Source organism: Zonotrichia leucophrys, chromosome 2 (genome assembly GCF_028769735.1).
Source record: "Zonotrichia leucophrys gambelii isolate GWCS_2022_RI chromosome 2, RI_Zleu_2.0, whole genome shotgun sequence".
Lineage (NCBI taxonomy): Eukaryota > Metazoa > Chordata > Aves > Passeriformes > Passerellidae > Zonotrichia > Zonotrichia leucophrys.
The window spans coordinates 23,433,242-23,447,042 of NC_088171.1; the positions used below are offsets into that span (position 1 = coordinate 23,433,242).

General features: G+C 39.2%; 1 protein-coding gene across 2 annotated transcripts; it reads left to right on the plus strand.

Moving 5' to 3' along the window:
- Positions 1–1,639: 1,639 nt before the first annotated feature.
- Positions 1,640–13,745, plus strand: GTPBP10 (GTP binding protein 10). 2 transcript variants are annotated; one of them, XM_064704269.1, is made up of 10 exons: positions 1,640–1,866; positions 2,292–2,480; positions 2,574–2,665; positions 3,696–3,840; positions 6,362–6,435; positions 7,359–7,411; positions 10,265–10,372; positions 10,854–10,931; positions 11,835–11,958; positions 12,696–13,745. In XM_064704269.1, the coding sequence occupies exons 2-10, from the start codon at positions 2,341–2,343 to the stop codon at positions 12,914–12,916; spliced, it is 1,035 nt and encodes a 344-aa protein (XP_064560339.1). In that variant the 5' UTR covers positions 1,640–1,866; positions 2,292–2,340; the 3' UTR covers positions 12,917–13,745. The 2 variants fall into 2 exon arrangements, with proteins under 2 accessions (XP_064560339.1, XP_064560338.1); XM_064704268.1 differs by having other exon boundaries at positions 1,704–1,866; positions 2,287–2,480.
- The last annotated feature ends 56 nt before the right edge of the window (positions 13,746–13,801 follow it).

Below are 13,801 nucleotides of genomic sequence, written 5' to 3' on the forward strand. Positions count from 1 at the left end.
CCTCTGCTCTGCTCTCATGGGATTCCACCTGGAGCACTGTGTGCAGTTCTGGTGCCCCCAACACAAGAAGGACATTGAACTGTTGAAGCAAGCCCAGAGGAAGCCATGAAGCTGCTAAGGGGATGGGATGATCTCCCCTCTAAAGACAGGCCAGGAAAATTTGAGCTGTTTGGCCTGGCAGAGACTGTGCTGAGACTTCAGAATAACCTTCAAGTATGTGGAGTGGCCGTACAGGGAAGCTGGAGAGCGACTTATCCAGAGCTGTAGTGATAGTACAAGGGCAATAGGTTCAAAGCAAAAGAGAAAATATTTAGGTTAGATACACAGAAAATGTCCTTTACTGTGAGGGTGATGAGGCACTGCACAGAGAAGCTGTGCATACCCCATCCCTGGAAGTGTTCAAGGCCAGGTTGACAAGGACTTTGGAGCAAGCACTTTGGAGCAAGGACTAGTGGAATGTGTCCCTGCTTAAGACAGAGGGATTGGAACTGGATGATCTTTAAGGTCCCTTCCAATACAAAGCACTCTATGACTCTATGATTTTTTCACCAGTTTTACTCTTCACACCTTACCGATGTCACGATTTATGAAATAATTTCTTATTCATGACCATTTAAAAACTACAAAGCACTTTAAATCTTATTAAAGCCATGTATTTTTAACTGTCATACTTATCCTGAAAATTAGCATAATATAAAGATTAGGACTCAGTTTCTGGAGGGAGGGCACACCAGCAATTTGACCAATAACTTTTAAAGGGTCTGGCTGCATGGGGACAGCCAACAGCAGATGCTGTCTCGAGCCAGCACACAGGTTCCAAGGAGAACACGCTACTGGAGAGCGCTGCTGTTCACCAAAACCCAGCTGCTCCTGCAGCTGGGGCTCTCCTCTCAGGTACTCCTGTTGCTGCCAATTTAGAGGCTCTCTAAATACAGGCAGATCCAGGTTTCAAATCTCTCCTTTCCAAAGGAGACAGTTTATTCTGCACAGGGTGCAAGGTGGAAGATTTCCACAAATCAACCGTAGCAATTCTCAAAACTTTACACTATATATATATACATTTTAGCAAGCAAAGTCACAGTTTATTGGCTACAAGTTATCTAGTAATTTATTACCATCCTATCTTCTTTTGCTTAAATTGTTATTTCCTTCCCTATACTATTTAGTCCACATGCTCAGTCTTCTTTTCATTTGGTGTACTGGTGGTCGCCACCTCCTACTGCGGGATTCTAAAGCCCATGAACTGGCACCAATCCCTTGCATTACAAAGGGTACGGGGACCTGTGGTGCCAGCCAGGGGACAGAAGACACAGCAGATGACAAGAGATGGCCAGGGACATAGCAGGAGCCGACTCAACAGGAATGCGCAATAAACGCCCAGGTGTTCCTTTGCCCAGGGTCCCGCCTTTGAGGTTACGAGGCCTGTTTCACTGGAGAGGCAGGACCCGTTCTCATCGTCTGTAACTCTCCGGGCGATTTGTTAACTCCCTCTGGCCCTGCGGGTCTCGGCCTCGCTGCCGCCCTTGGGTCCGAGGCGCGGGCCCGGCCGTGTCAGGAGCGAGGCCCGGCCGTGCCAGGCAGCGGGGCCGGCCCCGCCGCGCCGGGGCTCGGAGCAGCCGCCGGGGTTCGGAGCGGCCGCCGGCCCCTCAGCAGCAGCAGCGGCGCCGGGGAGAGCCCAAGACCGCGCCAGGCCGGGCCGCGCCTGCGCGTCTGCGGGGCCGGCTCTGCGCTGCCGCCGTGCGGTGCCCGGAGCTCACCCGCCCTCCTACCCCGTGCCCTCTGCACAGCCACGGGCCTGGCCTGGGCTCGGGCCCGGCGGAGGCTGCCCCCGCCATGGTGCGGTGCGGCGCGGCGGTGCTGCGGAAGGTCAGTGCGGCCGGCGCGGGGAGCGGTGGGGACGGTGCCGCAGGCGGCGCCCGGGTGGCGGGGAGGGCTGGCGGGGAGCCGCGGTCCCGCTTGCGGGGCCTCTCCTGGAGTTCCCGCTCGTGTGCCGGTGGTGCAGTCCCATCCCGTCCCCTCCCGTCCCGCCCGGGCTGCCCGCAGCGCCCTCGGGGCCCGGCGGCGATGTCCCGCCCTGGCGGCACACGCGGGACTCCGCCGGCCCGGGCCGGCCCGGGGCCCTGCGCGCCGTGAGGGGTCGCTGCCGGGGAAGCCATGGCGAACATTGATTAAAAACTATACGCTCTGCTTTCTGAAGTTTCATCTATTGCCATGAAACTCACGATTCTGTGAAGCGAAATATAAAGAGAAGGTAATTAACTGGTGTTGAAACTGTTGTTTTATTAGTACAGCAACTTCATAGACGATTTGCGGGTGTATGTGCGAGGAGGAACCGGTGGAATGGGTTATCCTAACCTGGGAGGGGAAGGAGGAAGAGGTGGTGATGTCTGGTTCGTCGCCCGAGAAAGGACTACCTTAAAGAGCATTAGAGAGAAATATCCCCAGAAGCGATTTGTAGCTGGAACAGGAGCCAACAGCAGGTAAGAATCTATTTAATGGAAGTTGTTATTTACATCTTTTCCAGAAAGCAAAATGTCAGCCTAAAGTACTAAGCCTGGTTTAATTTCTCCCAGTGTTAAAGCTCTAAAAGGTGAAAAAGGAAAAGACTGCGAAGTTCATGTGCCTTTGGGAATTTCAGTTGTTGACGATGATGGCAAGCAGATTGGTAAGAACCTTTGCTTAGTTTTAAAGTATCTAATGTTTGTCACGTTTTTTGAGAACATCTGGTGAATTTCTAATAGTAGGATATTTTAAGGGTAGAGGTTTTCCAAAATATGTCTATGTTTTTCTTTGTTTTCTGTTTGGGCAAAGAGTTGACAAATACACTGTAAAAACTGTTGGAAAAGCAGGGACCCCTTCCAGAAATTAGGAGTAGTTGATTTGTATCACTACATACAAGTCCTTTGCTGTTGGAAACAAGTGTTAAAGGCTGGAAGCCATACTGATGCTCCACAGAACCATTCATGACTCACATAAGTTATGTCTCCATAAACCCAAGTGTCCCTATATCTTTACTGAACTATGAAAATGCTCCAAAGACAAAGATCCTTGCTGAATTATAGGTTACTTAAAATGCATTTCTGTTTTTTACTCACCAGGAGGATCTCTTTCAATACTCTTGGAATAGCTCTCAATGGTTCCTTCACAGTTTCTCAGAGTTTTTTCTTTTCAGACTGTTTAGAATTAAAACTAAATTCCCAAATTGCCCTGGTTTGGATGTTTAACTACATTGGATGTATTGCAAGATTTGTTTATGATGCAGGCATATCATGGGGCTAAAGATATTAAAGTGTTGTTCTTTTTTTTGTTTTTTTTAAATTATTTTAACCCTAAGGAAGATATCATAGTCTGCATCTTAATGGAAAAATATGAGCCATCTGAAGGGAGCCACATCTCTATCAATGAATGTTTTTCCTTGCATCCTTGAATTAAATATTGGAGGGTTCAGAACCTCCATCTTGGCCATGTGCCTGTCTGCAGTTTTCTTGAGGTGACTGATTGTATGACAGAGAAGAATACTGGGTGTGATGGCTTTCATTTGTTGCCAGACAAGGAAATTCACTATCACCTTGAGGGCACAGTTCTTGCAAGGAAGAGTACACAAAATTGTCTTATAACTGGAGACATTTAAATGGAAAATCACAAGTGAGCTACTGCAAGGGATTGTGTTTTTTCACTAACAAATTTATTTTCAGGAGAGCTTAATGCAGCAGGAGAGAGATTCTTAGCAGCTCGTGGAGGTCTTGGAGGCTCTTTGGCTACAAACTTTCTGCCTTGCAAAGGTCAGAGGAGAACGGTTCACCTTGATTTGAAACTTATAGCAGATGTTGGCTTAGTTGGGTAAGTACAGTAGTTTGAAAACTAATATTAGAAAACAAAGTAGTACATTTCAAATTTGATTTCAAAGAAGTTTGGGTGTTTGGATGATGAGTGTTAATTGTACATTTGCATTGTCACCTAAGTTATTTGCAGTTTGAAAAAATCAGATTGAGTTTAAAGCTATTAAAATTAATTTTAACATTTGAAAGTGTCCATTATGTTTTGATAAGTGAAGGGCTTCATGAATCAGGGTAATACATAATTAGTAATATAATTGTATTTAGCAGTTGTGGTGATGGCCACAATATTATTAGCACAATATTTATTAAGTAGGTAGGAGGTGCAAAACAGAGCCAAGAACACTCATATTGCATGTTTACCTTCATGGCACTGGCCTAAGTAGATCCTTTCAGCAGCAATTCTGAAGAGAATGCCAAAGGCTATGTTTCCTACTCTCCCAAAAAACCAGCTTGTAATGTTGGAAGGAAGTAATTACAAACTAGAACAGGAGGACTTGCATGTCCATGTTGCTCTTTTATAACAATGCAGATAAATATATTTTTATTTGGAGAAAGCTTTCAACAGCCTACACTTGTAGTGCAGTACAACTGTTGTTCTATTCAGCATCTGCTAACATAAATCAGCCCTGTGGTCCTTATTAATAAAAAAACATAGGAAACATGAAATGATGGGTTTGAGGTGGAAGTAGTTTTGCTGGTATATACCAATAAAATATGGAAACTTGAAGACAGCATGGATAAAAAATGGAAACTTGAAGACAGGTTGATAGACTAACTATATTTTTCTTTTTTATTACAAATAATTTTGACAGTATAAAATTTCTCTAAAGTTATGCAATTTTCAGGTGGTCTTCAGTAATTACATGACAGATTTTTTTTCTTGTTTTGATCAGTGTGAAAGCACAGGAGTTTTATGATGGTGGTGCTTCTTTAATCTTGTATTTCAGCTGACAGTTTGCCTTCAAAATGGACACAAAAATCATTATCAGTCAATTAGAGAAGCATATAATTTTCTTATTGAGAGTATGAATCAGCCTCCAATGGTTGTGGTTGTACTTTGATCTCTTTGTGTTTGCTATTTTTGCCTTTTTTGTGAGTGGTTTGCTATTAGATCAGGTAAAAAAAAAACTATGTAGACTTGAGAAAGGCCCATCAAGTTTGGGTACAGGTTGTGATGTGTTAGTCTAGGTTGCAATTTAAACTTCAAAGAACACAATCTACTTCAGTGGAAACAAAGTGCTTTCTCAAGGATATGACCCGAGTAACCTTGTGGAATGTCTTTAAGGCACCTTTCAACATCAGAGTGTATGAAAACTGCACTCAGTAGTTTCCCTATTTATAACAAGAGCCATTAGGTTGCTTTCATTTTTTTAAGAAAGATTTGTGTGCAGCCCCTTTATAAAGGCCTACAGTATAGTACCAGCCTTGTTAACAGGCCATGGTTCTCCATGCATTCAAGTAGAGACTATTTGGTTTTCTGTGGGACACCTGCCTTTGTATCTTGTGACTGTGTTGAGTTCCCTGTAGACAGAGTTTTCTTTGATCATTCTGAGATGAATATTTATGAATTTGATTGGAACACAAGTCCTGTGTGGACTTTCTGGGTGGAGTATGTGCTAAGAATAAGGACTGTAGTCTATCCTCGGGTGTCAGGATTAATTTCAAGTTTCACATGCGTCAAAGCTATTGTGCCTTTTCCAGCTCAGGTTAATCTTTAAAACAAGCGGGTGTTACAATTTCAGTCTTAACTTAGGTTTTCATTTCAGTGGGTAGATGTATTCTGTGAAGAAGCTTTTGTAGAAGCTGGTGTATCTCTCAAGGAACACTTGTTGTAGGATGCAGGTATGGATATCCCTTGTAAAGTGAAAATGTTATAACAGACAGGTGTGCACAGACCAGCTCCTTGGTGTTCTTTTAGGTTTCCTTGGTAAAGGAACAGGTAGGTTAGGACTAATTTCAGGATCCCTCATACAGCTGCCTTAAAACCACTCTCTCTGAGTTCACATTTGCTTTGCTCTGTTAGCTAAACTAGCATAGGTATCATTGGTGCTTATAGTGTAGACTTTGTAAACTCTGATGTGTATGCTGAGAGACTGTAAATCCAGCTGGTAAGATATATTTGCATGACAGATTTTTAGAATGGAAGCATAATTTACAAAATTAGCTATAGCACATGAAGAGTGAATCCAAGTGTACCTGGATGGTAATGCTGTATTTCTGTCTGAGTGACTTTGAAAGATTTCCCTTAAATATATTACATCTGTATTTACATAACTCTCCTGCCTGCATCCTTAGAAGGATGTTGGATTTAGATGTTGGATTTAGAAAAATTATTCAGATTTGATGTCAAAAAGTAAATCATAATGATCTGGGGCTTGTTTGTTTTGTTAAAAAAAACATAGTCTGAGTAAATGAGTGCAAAAGTGAGTTGATAGCATCGAAGAGCATATTTGGAAATAAATACACAGGAATCATGTAGGTGTTTATTTTATTCAGTGTATTAATCCTGACTTTTCTTCTAGGTTTCCAAATGCAGGAAAGTCATCCTTGTTAAGCAAGATTTCTCATGCCAAACCTGAGATAGCAAATTATGCATGTAAGTTCCTACTCTTATTTTTAGAGCAGCAATATTTCCTGAGAAAGAAAAGGAGTCTTTTTGCTGACTTGCTTATAGTAAAAGTTCATTATAAAGAATAGGGTAGCAATGTTGCCTGCCTTTTTAATTATAAGAAATACTTCAAGGAGATATTTGCTACCTCAATGTCCAGTTCTTTACCCATTTCAGTTTTTCATGTATACACCCCATAATGCTTCAACCTGTTAATGCAGGCTCTATTTACCATTTATTTTTGTCTCAGCCCCTTTTATTGCAACTGAGACTCTCTGTGGTGTGTAATATCTTCAATCTACAGAGTATATACTGTCAAGTTCCTTTGCCTGAACATCTTGTATTCCTTAGAACTTGCTGTCACTTGCAACAGAGAAGATTTTGGCATTTTAATCTGTCCACTGAAAAACAGACAAAAATTTTTTATTTTTTTTCTATCAGTAAGTTCAAATTAGTATCTGAACTTCTTTAATTAAAGAGTGCAAGTACCAGTAATTCCTACTGACCTTTTTGCACCATTCCCAATTCTCTACAGCCTTTTCTCAGTTTGAAGAGTCCAATCTCACTTTATCTTTCATTGTTTTATCCCTGTTTGGAAGCTAATCCATAGTCTAGGTAATAGTTTTTGTGTCTGAGACTTCTCTACCTTCACTGTTCCCATTGTGGAATGACTAGGGCAGAACTGCAGAAAGAGATAAGACTTAGTGAAGCACTGGATTTTTTTGGCCTAATTTTCATCTATCTTATTTTGCTTTTTCTTTATTCCTTTTCCTTTTTTAAATTTTTTTTTGCTACTGCACATTTGTTTAATTTAAATACACTGGGAAAGTTCTACAATATTTAAATGTTTTGTAAGTTTAACATTTTTTTAAATGTTGAAACCAATTTTGTTGTCTTCCTTCTTGCCACAGTCACAACAATACAGCCTGAACTAGGAAAGATCATGTATGCAGATTATAAGCAGGTTGGTATGAAACCTCACTCTGATTGTTTGTTAAAGTTATATGGAGTGACTACTTATGTTGCTTAACAGAATTTCAGAAGGAGAATGAAAACTTGTAGTAATTTTTATATGTGTATCCATGTCAAATGAAATTGCATGGGCTTAACAGGAGTTGTGAAAAAATACTGTTTTATGAAGTAATAATAAGAGAGTTTCATAACCAAATACAGTATTATGATGTAGAGCTTATTTCAAGGCACTTTAATAAATGGCTTCTCATTTTCCCTTCCCTTCCTTCTGTGGTTCTAATCCTGGCTTACCATCTTAGAGATATGAAATTGTTTATGGAATTGAGATTGCTGTGTCCTAGTGTACTCTTAAAAGTTTAGGACTTGGAAAAAAATCATTTTTTTCAGAAATCAGCCTGTTATTTTTATTTAAAAGAAGCAAATTCCTTGCAAGTTGCTTGTACAGAGAGCTCTGGACTGAGTGAGTAATTTTCAGAATGCAAATAATGGCAGATTTGTCCAATAGCTGAAGGTCTACATTAGTGAATGACAGGGAGTTTTGTGATTATAGCCCTGCCACCATAACTTCTTGTTATGACTTTAAAGATTGGCTGTTCTAACTTGTTTTTAGGTTTTTTTTGTCTTTGTGGCATTTTTGTTGTTTTGGTTTGGTTTTGGGGGTGTAGAGGTTTTTTTGTTTAGTGGGTTGGGTTTTTGAATTAAAACTGAAATAGTGTTGTGTGATAGTGATTACCTGAACAGCCAGGATAGTGCACTACCTGAGAGGTGAGGCAGCTGGGACCAGCTCCTTTTCTGATAACCTGTGGTTGTGAAAGACTGCTGGAGTTATGGCCCTACCACTTGAATTTTTGTGAGCTCTGTTCCACCCAGCTTCTTCAGATACAAGTTGTCAGATTAATTCTGTGGTGCCTGGAATCCTTTCTACAGTATCCACTGATGGAGAAACCAGTGTTAAATGAGACTAGAGAGGCTAATAGATTTTGGACCCCAGCTTCACTTAAAAATTGCAGCAAACATTTTCATTCCTCAAGCTTGAATCTTCTTTGATGTGCTTTTACTTTGTTTTTGAAGTGTATGATACATGCAGCACTGGACTCATCATTTTCAAGATAAAAGGCAAGTGCATAAAAGGGTTTCAGATGAGTTAACCAGAAAAACATAACCCTCAGATATGAAAAGACAAAAAACTATTGTTTCTGCTTTCAGAACCACTAATGCTAGGGAGATTCAGTAGCTGATGCTTGAAACCTTAATTTAACAAACTTCAAGTAAACTGTGTATTAAAGAAAGTGAGTCTAGTTTGTCTGCTTCCCTGCAGAGATGCAATATGTCTGAGGGAATTTTTTTTTAATATTCATTTAATCTGCTAGTTTAGGGTAGTTTATCCTGGAAAGCTGTGCTGCAAATAAACAGGATTTTTCATAGCCATTTCAAAAAACTGTCTACCATGAATGAGGATCTCTTGCTCATACTGGTGTATTTTTCTCCAGCAAGAGATCTACTTGCACTCCTGACTTTCTTTTCTGAAGTCTTTTTCTTGTCATAGCCAGTGATCCTTCCTGTTGGCCATTTCTACAGTTTATGGTTTTTATACCACACTGTTGGGGGCTATATAGGAACTATATGGACAAAATACTTGTTTCCTAAAGTCAAGGGAACTAAGGGCTGTGATCATGGAGAACCTCTGGGGTAAGAGGAAGTACTTTCCATATTGCAACTGCTGAAACCAAAACATAAACCATGTAATTAGCAGCAATAATTGAGGTGTCTTTTCTGTATCACTCAAAGGACAATGATTCATTTTTTCCTAAAGAACATTGATATTTTTAAAGAGATGTGTGAGAATTTGCTCATTTTATCTTAGTACAATATAAAAAAGAAAGTATGTGCAAGTTTCCCAGTGCTGTCATTACTGCGTGGAAAAAATAATAAAGACACAGAAGCAGAGGACCTGAGCAGAGTTGGGTTTCAGGTCTCAGTACCAGATCATGAAAACTAGCAGAATCACTTATATTTTCTACCAGAGTATCTGAGCCCCCTTCTGCACTAAGTAGCACACTGGAAATTTTATGATATGCTGGCTTCAGGGATAGTTCAGTTGAATCCAGTTCCTGTCTAAATTGGCATTAGATAGATTTGAAGACCCTACCTTTGCTCTTCTTTACTTCACTCTCTGTCTTAGCTTTCTGTGACTTACTGAGTGCCATTTTGGGGGTTTCATTATCATTCTGCTTTTTTTTTGGTCTGCCTCAGCTGTCCAACAGGTCTCTCAACCAGCAGAGAAAGTGACAATGTCCCTGTCCATTGAGGAGTCTTTGCTGGGCTCTGTCTGGAAGCAGATTGATTAATCAAAGTCTCATTTGAGCTAAAGAGCAGAAATCAAATTCTTGTAGCTGCTCATGCTCAGGGGAGCAGTGTTAAGTGGGTTTGTATTTGGATTAATGATAGTCTGTAGCCACAAGGAAAAGACTTTATTTGCTGTCTCAGTGACAGTTTGAATTCTATAGAAATGTGATAGCCTAAGCTGCTCACCTATCAGAGTCTGTTTTATTCTCAGGTCATAGTTACATTTTGTAAGATCTCTGCTGAGGTATTATTACCCTCTATTTTTGTACTTTGCAGACAGCTATAAAAAATGGGGGACATGAGGAGCACCAGGTCTGTGTAATAGCAGCATTTTGTTTAATCTGCTTCTAATGATAGATTGTAAATGTATTGAAACAGCCAATGCATGTTACTTTGTCTGGGTTCTTTTGTTCATGTATAGGGATAATCACTGTTGATAGTTTAAAGCCCTTGGGTTTGCTCACTGGAAATATTTTGTTTGAAACTTTTGTTTTCCTAGATTTCAGTAGCTGATCTCCCAGGACTGATTGAAGGTGCACATGCAAACAAAGGAATGGGCCACAAATTTCTCAAACATGTAGAGAGAACCAAACAGCTTCTCTTAGTTGTAAGTTAAATAAAATTTACAGTTTATTGAAATCAAAGTGTAATAAATAAAATATATCTTAATTGCAATGTAGTTGGAATTTAGAAAATAATTTCTAATTTGTGTGATTGTTATAAATATAGCTGTAATTTTGTTTACAGAATGGACCACTCAAATGACTAATGATAAATTAAGTTCTTAAACAGAATTTATCATTGAAAATTTCTGATTAATTTAGAATAGTGAAGTGTTCCAAGCATAACAAAAGTATGTTTTTTTTTCTGTGAGATTCCCATAAGTTTAAAAAACAGGCCTTTGAGAAACACTATATGAGAATTAACCAGATTGTGCCTGCAGTGTCTGATGTTTCTGTGCTGTTTAGTTGCTGTTGTTTGCCCAGGAGTTGCCATGGACATTCCAGGGCAAAACAGTTGATTGAGAGTACTTTGATACTGTAACAAAATTTTACACCACAAAACTTGTTTTTGTGTAACTTTTTCAGGTTGATATTTCTGGGTTTCAGCTGTCTATGAAGACTCAGTTCAGAACAGCCTTTGAAACGATATTGCTTCTAACAAAGGTAAGTTCTCATTTTACTATGTGACAGCTGTAGTTATGTGTTGAGTCAAGAGAATGGCTCAGTTTTGATCAAGAAACATTCAAATGTTAGGGTGTCTTTTGGATTTATAATATAAAGCCAGTGACCAAAGAGATTCTCCAAAATGATGAAGTTTTTATTTTTACTTGTCCATGTTAAACTGCTCTAGTTTATATTGGGTACCAATTATTAATAAAATTGATTAATCTATGCAGCATGTGGGATATTTCTTACAGTCAAGTAAAGGTAAAAAGACACATCATATTCAGTTCCCCAGTCCAGTAGCATTTTAAGAAGTAGAAATGTGTGGTTAGAGTTAAAGCCCTGCCTTGATGCCCTTACTGCATAGACCAACATCAGGCCCCAGCCTTGCAGACATTCACTGTTTCCACCTCTTAACTATGCTTCTGATTCAAATAATACATATTATGTCATTTTAAAATTTTGACAAATCTTATACATCTTAGGTATTGCTGCTTATTTTTAGTTTATTCAGGTTGGGATTTTCTAATATTAAAATATTTAAGAATTATAACACTCTACAAAGTATTTTCTTATATGTTTTATAGGTCTGAAGTTTTTCTGAAATTGATTTTGTGTTCATAGATGTCAGTATAAACAGAAACCAAAACTCTCATTCTTTCTGTAGCTGGCATTTCAGAATTGAGCTAGCCTGTTTACCTGACATCTGTCTTTGAGCAAAAAAATGAATCACTGAACATTATTTTCTTCTGTGCTGTAATATATCAGCCTTGAGCACCTGAGTCAAACTCATAGCTGCTTAGACAAGAAGGGCTATTTAGGCAATTAAATGCAAGAGAAAATTGAAAGTAGCACTTGTTAAACTACAGATACTTACTAAGGGAAATTTACTTTTCTTTTAAGGAACTGGAGCTGTACAAAGAGGAACTTGTAACAAAGCCTGCACTTCTTGCCATCAATAAAATGGATTTGCCTTGTGCAAAGGATAACTTGGATGAACTTATGACACAACTAGAGAACCCTCAGGGTAAAGGAAATTCCAGTAATAACTTTCATCAAAAGTAGTAGTAAGATTTCATATGGATAACTCTGCATTGGCAGAGAGCTGTTTGAAACTGAAGTCAGCTATTAAATTTATTATTTGAACATATGTTTAAAATAACTTCCTGCATTAAGAGCTCTGTTTATATGCATTTGTAATGGCTTCACTGTTTGGAAAAGGTTGTAATAAAATAGAGATATCCCAGATGATCTTTCCCAACCATGATATGAGAGAGTAAGTTTCCAGTCTAGGTGTCTGGAATAACAGCAACCTGCACAGAAGGTCCCCTCACAGGCACTGACACATGTACCATTTGTCATGTGATTCTGGCATAAACACGAGAAAATTCTGGAAAGGTCTATGTAGGTTTATTTTAGTCTTCCAATTGCATTGGGGTGAATTGCTTTCTCTTTCCTGGAGTGTAGAAACCAGAAAAGCTTAAGGCCATATTCTCTCATATTCTGCAACTTGGGATTTCTTTGTGCTCACTGAAAGTGTATAGAATCTTCTCATGGCAGCATTAAGAATAGTATAACTGCCATATTAGTGCTTGTCTTCTGAGATTTGAGAAGACTAATTGTGCAGATAGTATGTATATTAATTGCAGCTATGTTTATAACTAATTTATTAAGGTTTATTTTCTACATTTAATGGGATTTTATGGGCTTTGTAGTGATACAGTATTTGGGGATTGTACTAACACTTTCAATACAATTTTTCAGACTTCTTTCACTTACTAGAGGAAGAAATGATTCCAGAAAATACTCTTGAATTCAGAGAGGTGATTCCTGTATCTACATATACTGGAGAAGGAATTGAAGAACTCAAAACATGTCTAAGAAAATCCATAGATGAGCAAGCAGAGCAGGCGAATGAAGAATATCGGAAAAAGAAACTCCTGCTTTTACAAACTTCCAGAGAAGAACAAATGAATAGAAGCTGACATTCCTGAATGGATCCAGCACATTCTAATATTTTAACTATGCACATGAAACCTTTGTTGTGCTGACTTTCCATTTAATTGTTCCCTCTTCCCTCACTGCCTGCTTCCCTCCATTTGTTGAGGCACGTGGGTAGGGCACAGTTGGGAAAGAGACAAGGGGTTTTTTTATTTATGTTTGCTACAAAGCTCAACAATGTAAAGACCAAAGCATGTAAAGATCAAAGCACTGCTTAACAACTGATGATCTCTGGAATGTTTTTGCCTAGTGAAAGGAATGGAGGGAATATAACTTGCATGAAGGAGCAAGTTCAACAACTCTGCATATCCTGTGGGCATCAAAAGAACCAAGGGAAGTTCCTAATGGAGGAATTTTCCAGGGTCTGGGCCTTCTGAGGTGAACCTAAGTTCTGCTATTGTGACAGGCTTTGTTGGTTTAAAGGATTTAAAGGAAAACACATATAAATGGCTCCTAGGAAGTGACTTGTAAGAGCACAAAAAGCAAGACTGATGTTGGAGGGTTTTTTTGCACCTGCTGGTGCCTACTGTAATCACCTTAGTTGTATAAATCCTGATTTCAAATTCCCATGCTTAATTTGTGATTCTCTCCTTTTATGGAGTTATTGTGTTTATGTTACATTTCAGTGAAGAAAACGGCTTTTTCTCAACAGAACTGTACATTTTTGGAAATAAATTAGTGCTCTAGATTATATATTACAAGAAGGCACACTCACATTTTAATTTTTAAAAAAATTCAAAGTCCTCTATTGTCAGGGTGTTTTCCACTTCAAAGCTATTAAATTGCTTGTAAAGCAAAATAAGATTGAATACATCAAAGCCTTCTAGTTTGGTTTTGTTTTGTAATACATGTATCATACCTTGCTTCTT

Excerpts from the sequence above, each read along its gene's own strand:
- GTPBP10 (XM_064704268.1), top strand. The coding sequence starts at position 1,834 with ATGGTGCGGTGCGGCGCGGCGGTGCTGCGGAAG. Across the intron at positions 10,932-11,834 it reads CGATATTGCTTCTAACAAAG|GAACTGGAGCTGTACAAAGA; the intron begins GTAAGTTCTCAT and ends TTTTCTTTTAAG. Across the intron at positions 11,959-12,695 it reads ACAACTAGAGAACCCTCAGG|ACTTCTTTCACTTACTAGAG; the intron begins GTAAAGGAAATT and ends ACAATTTTTCAG.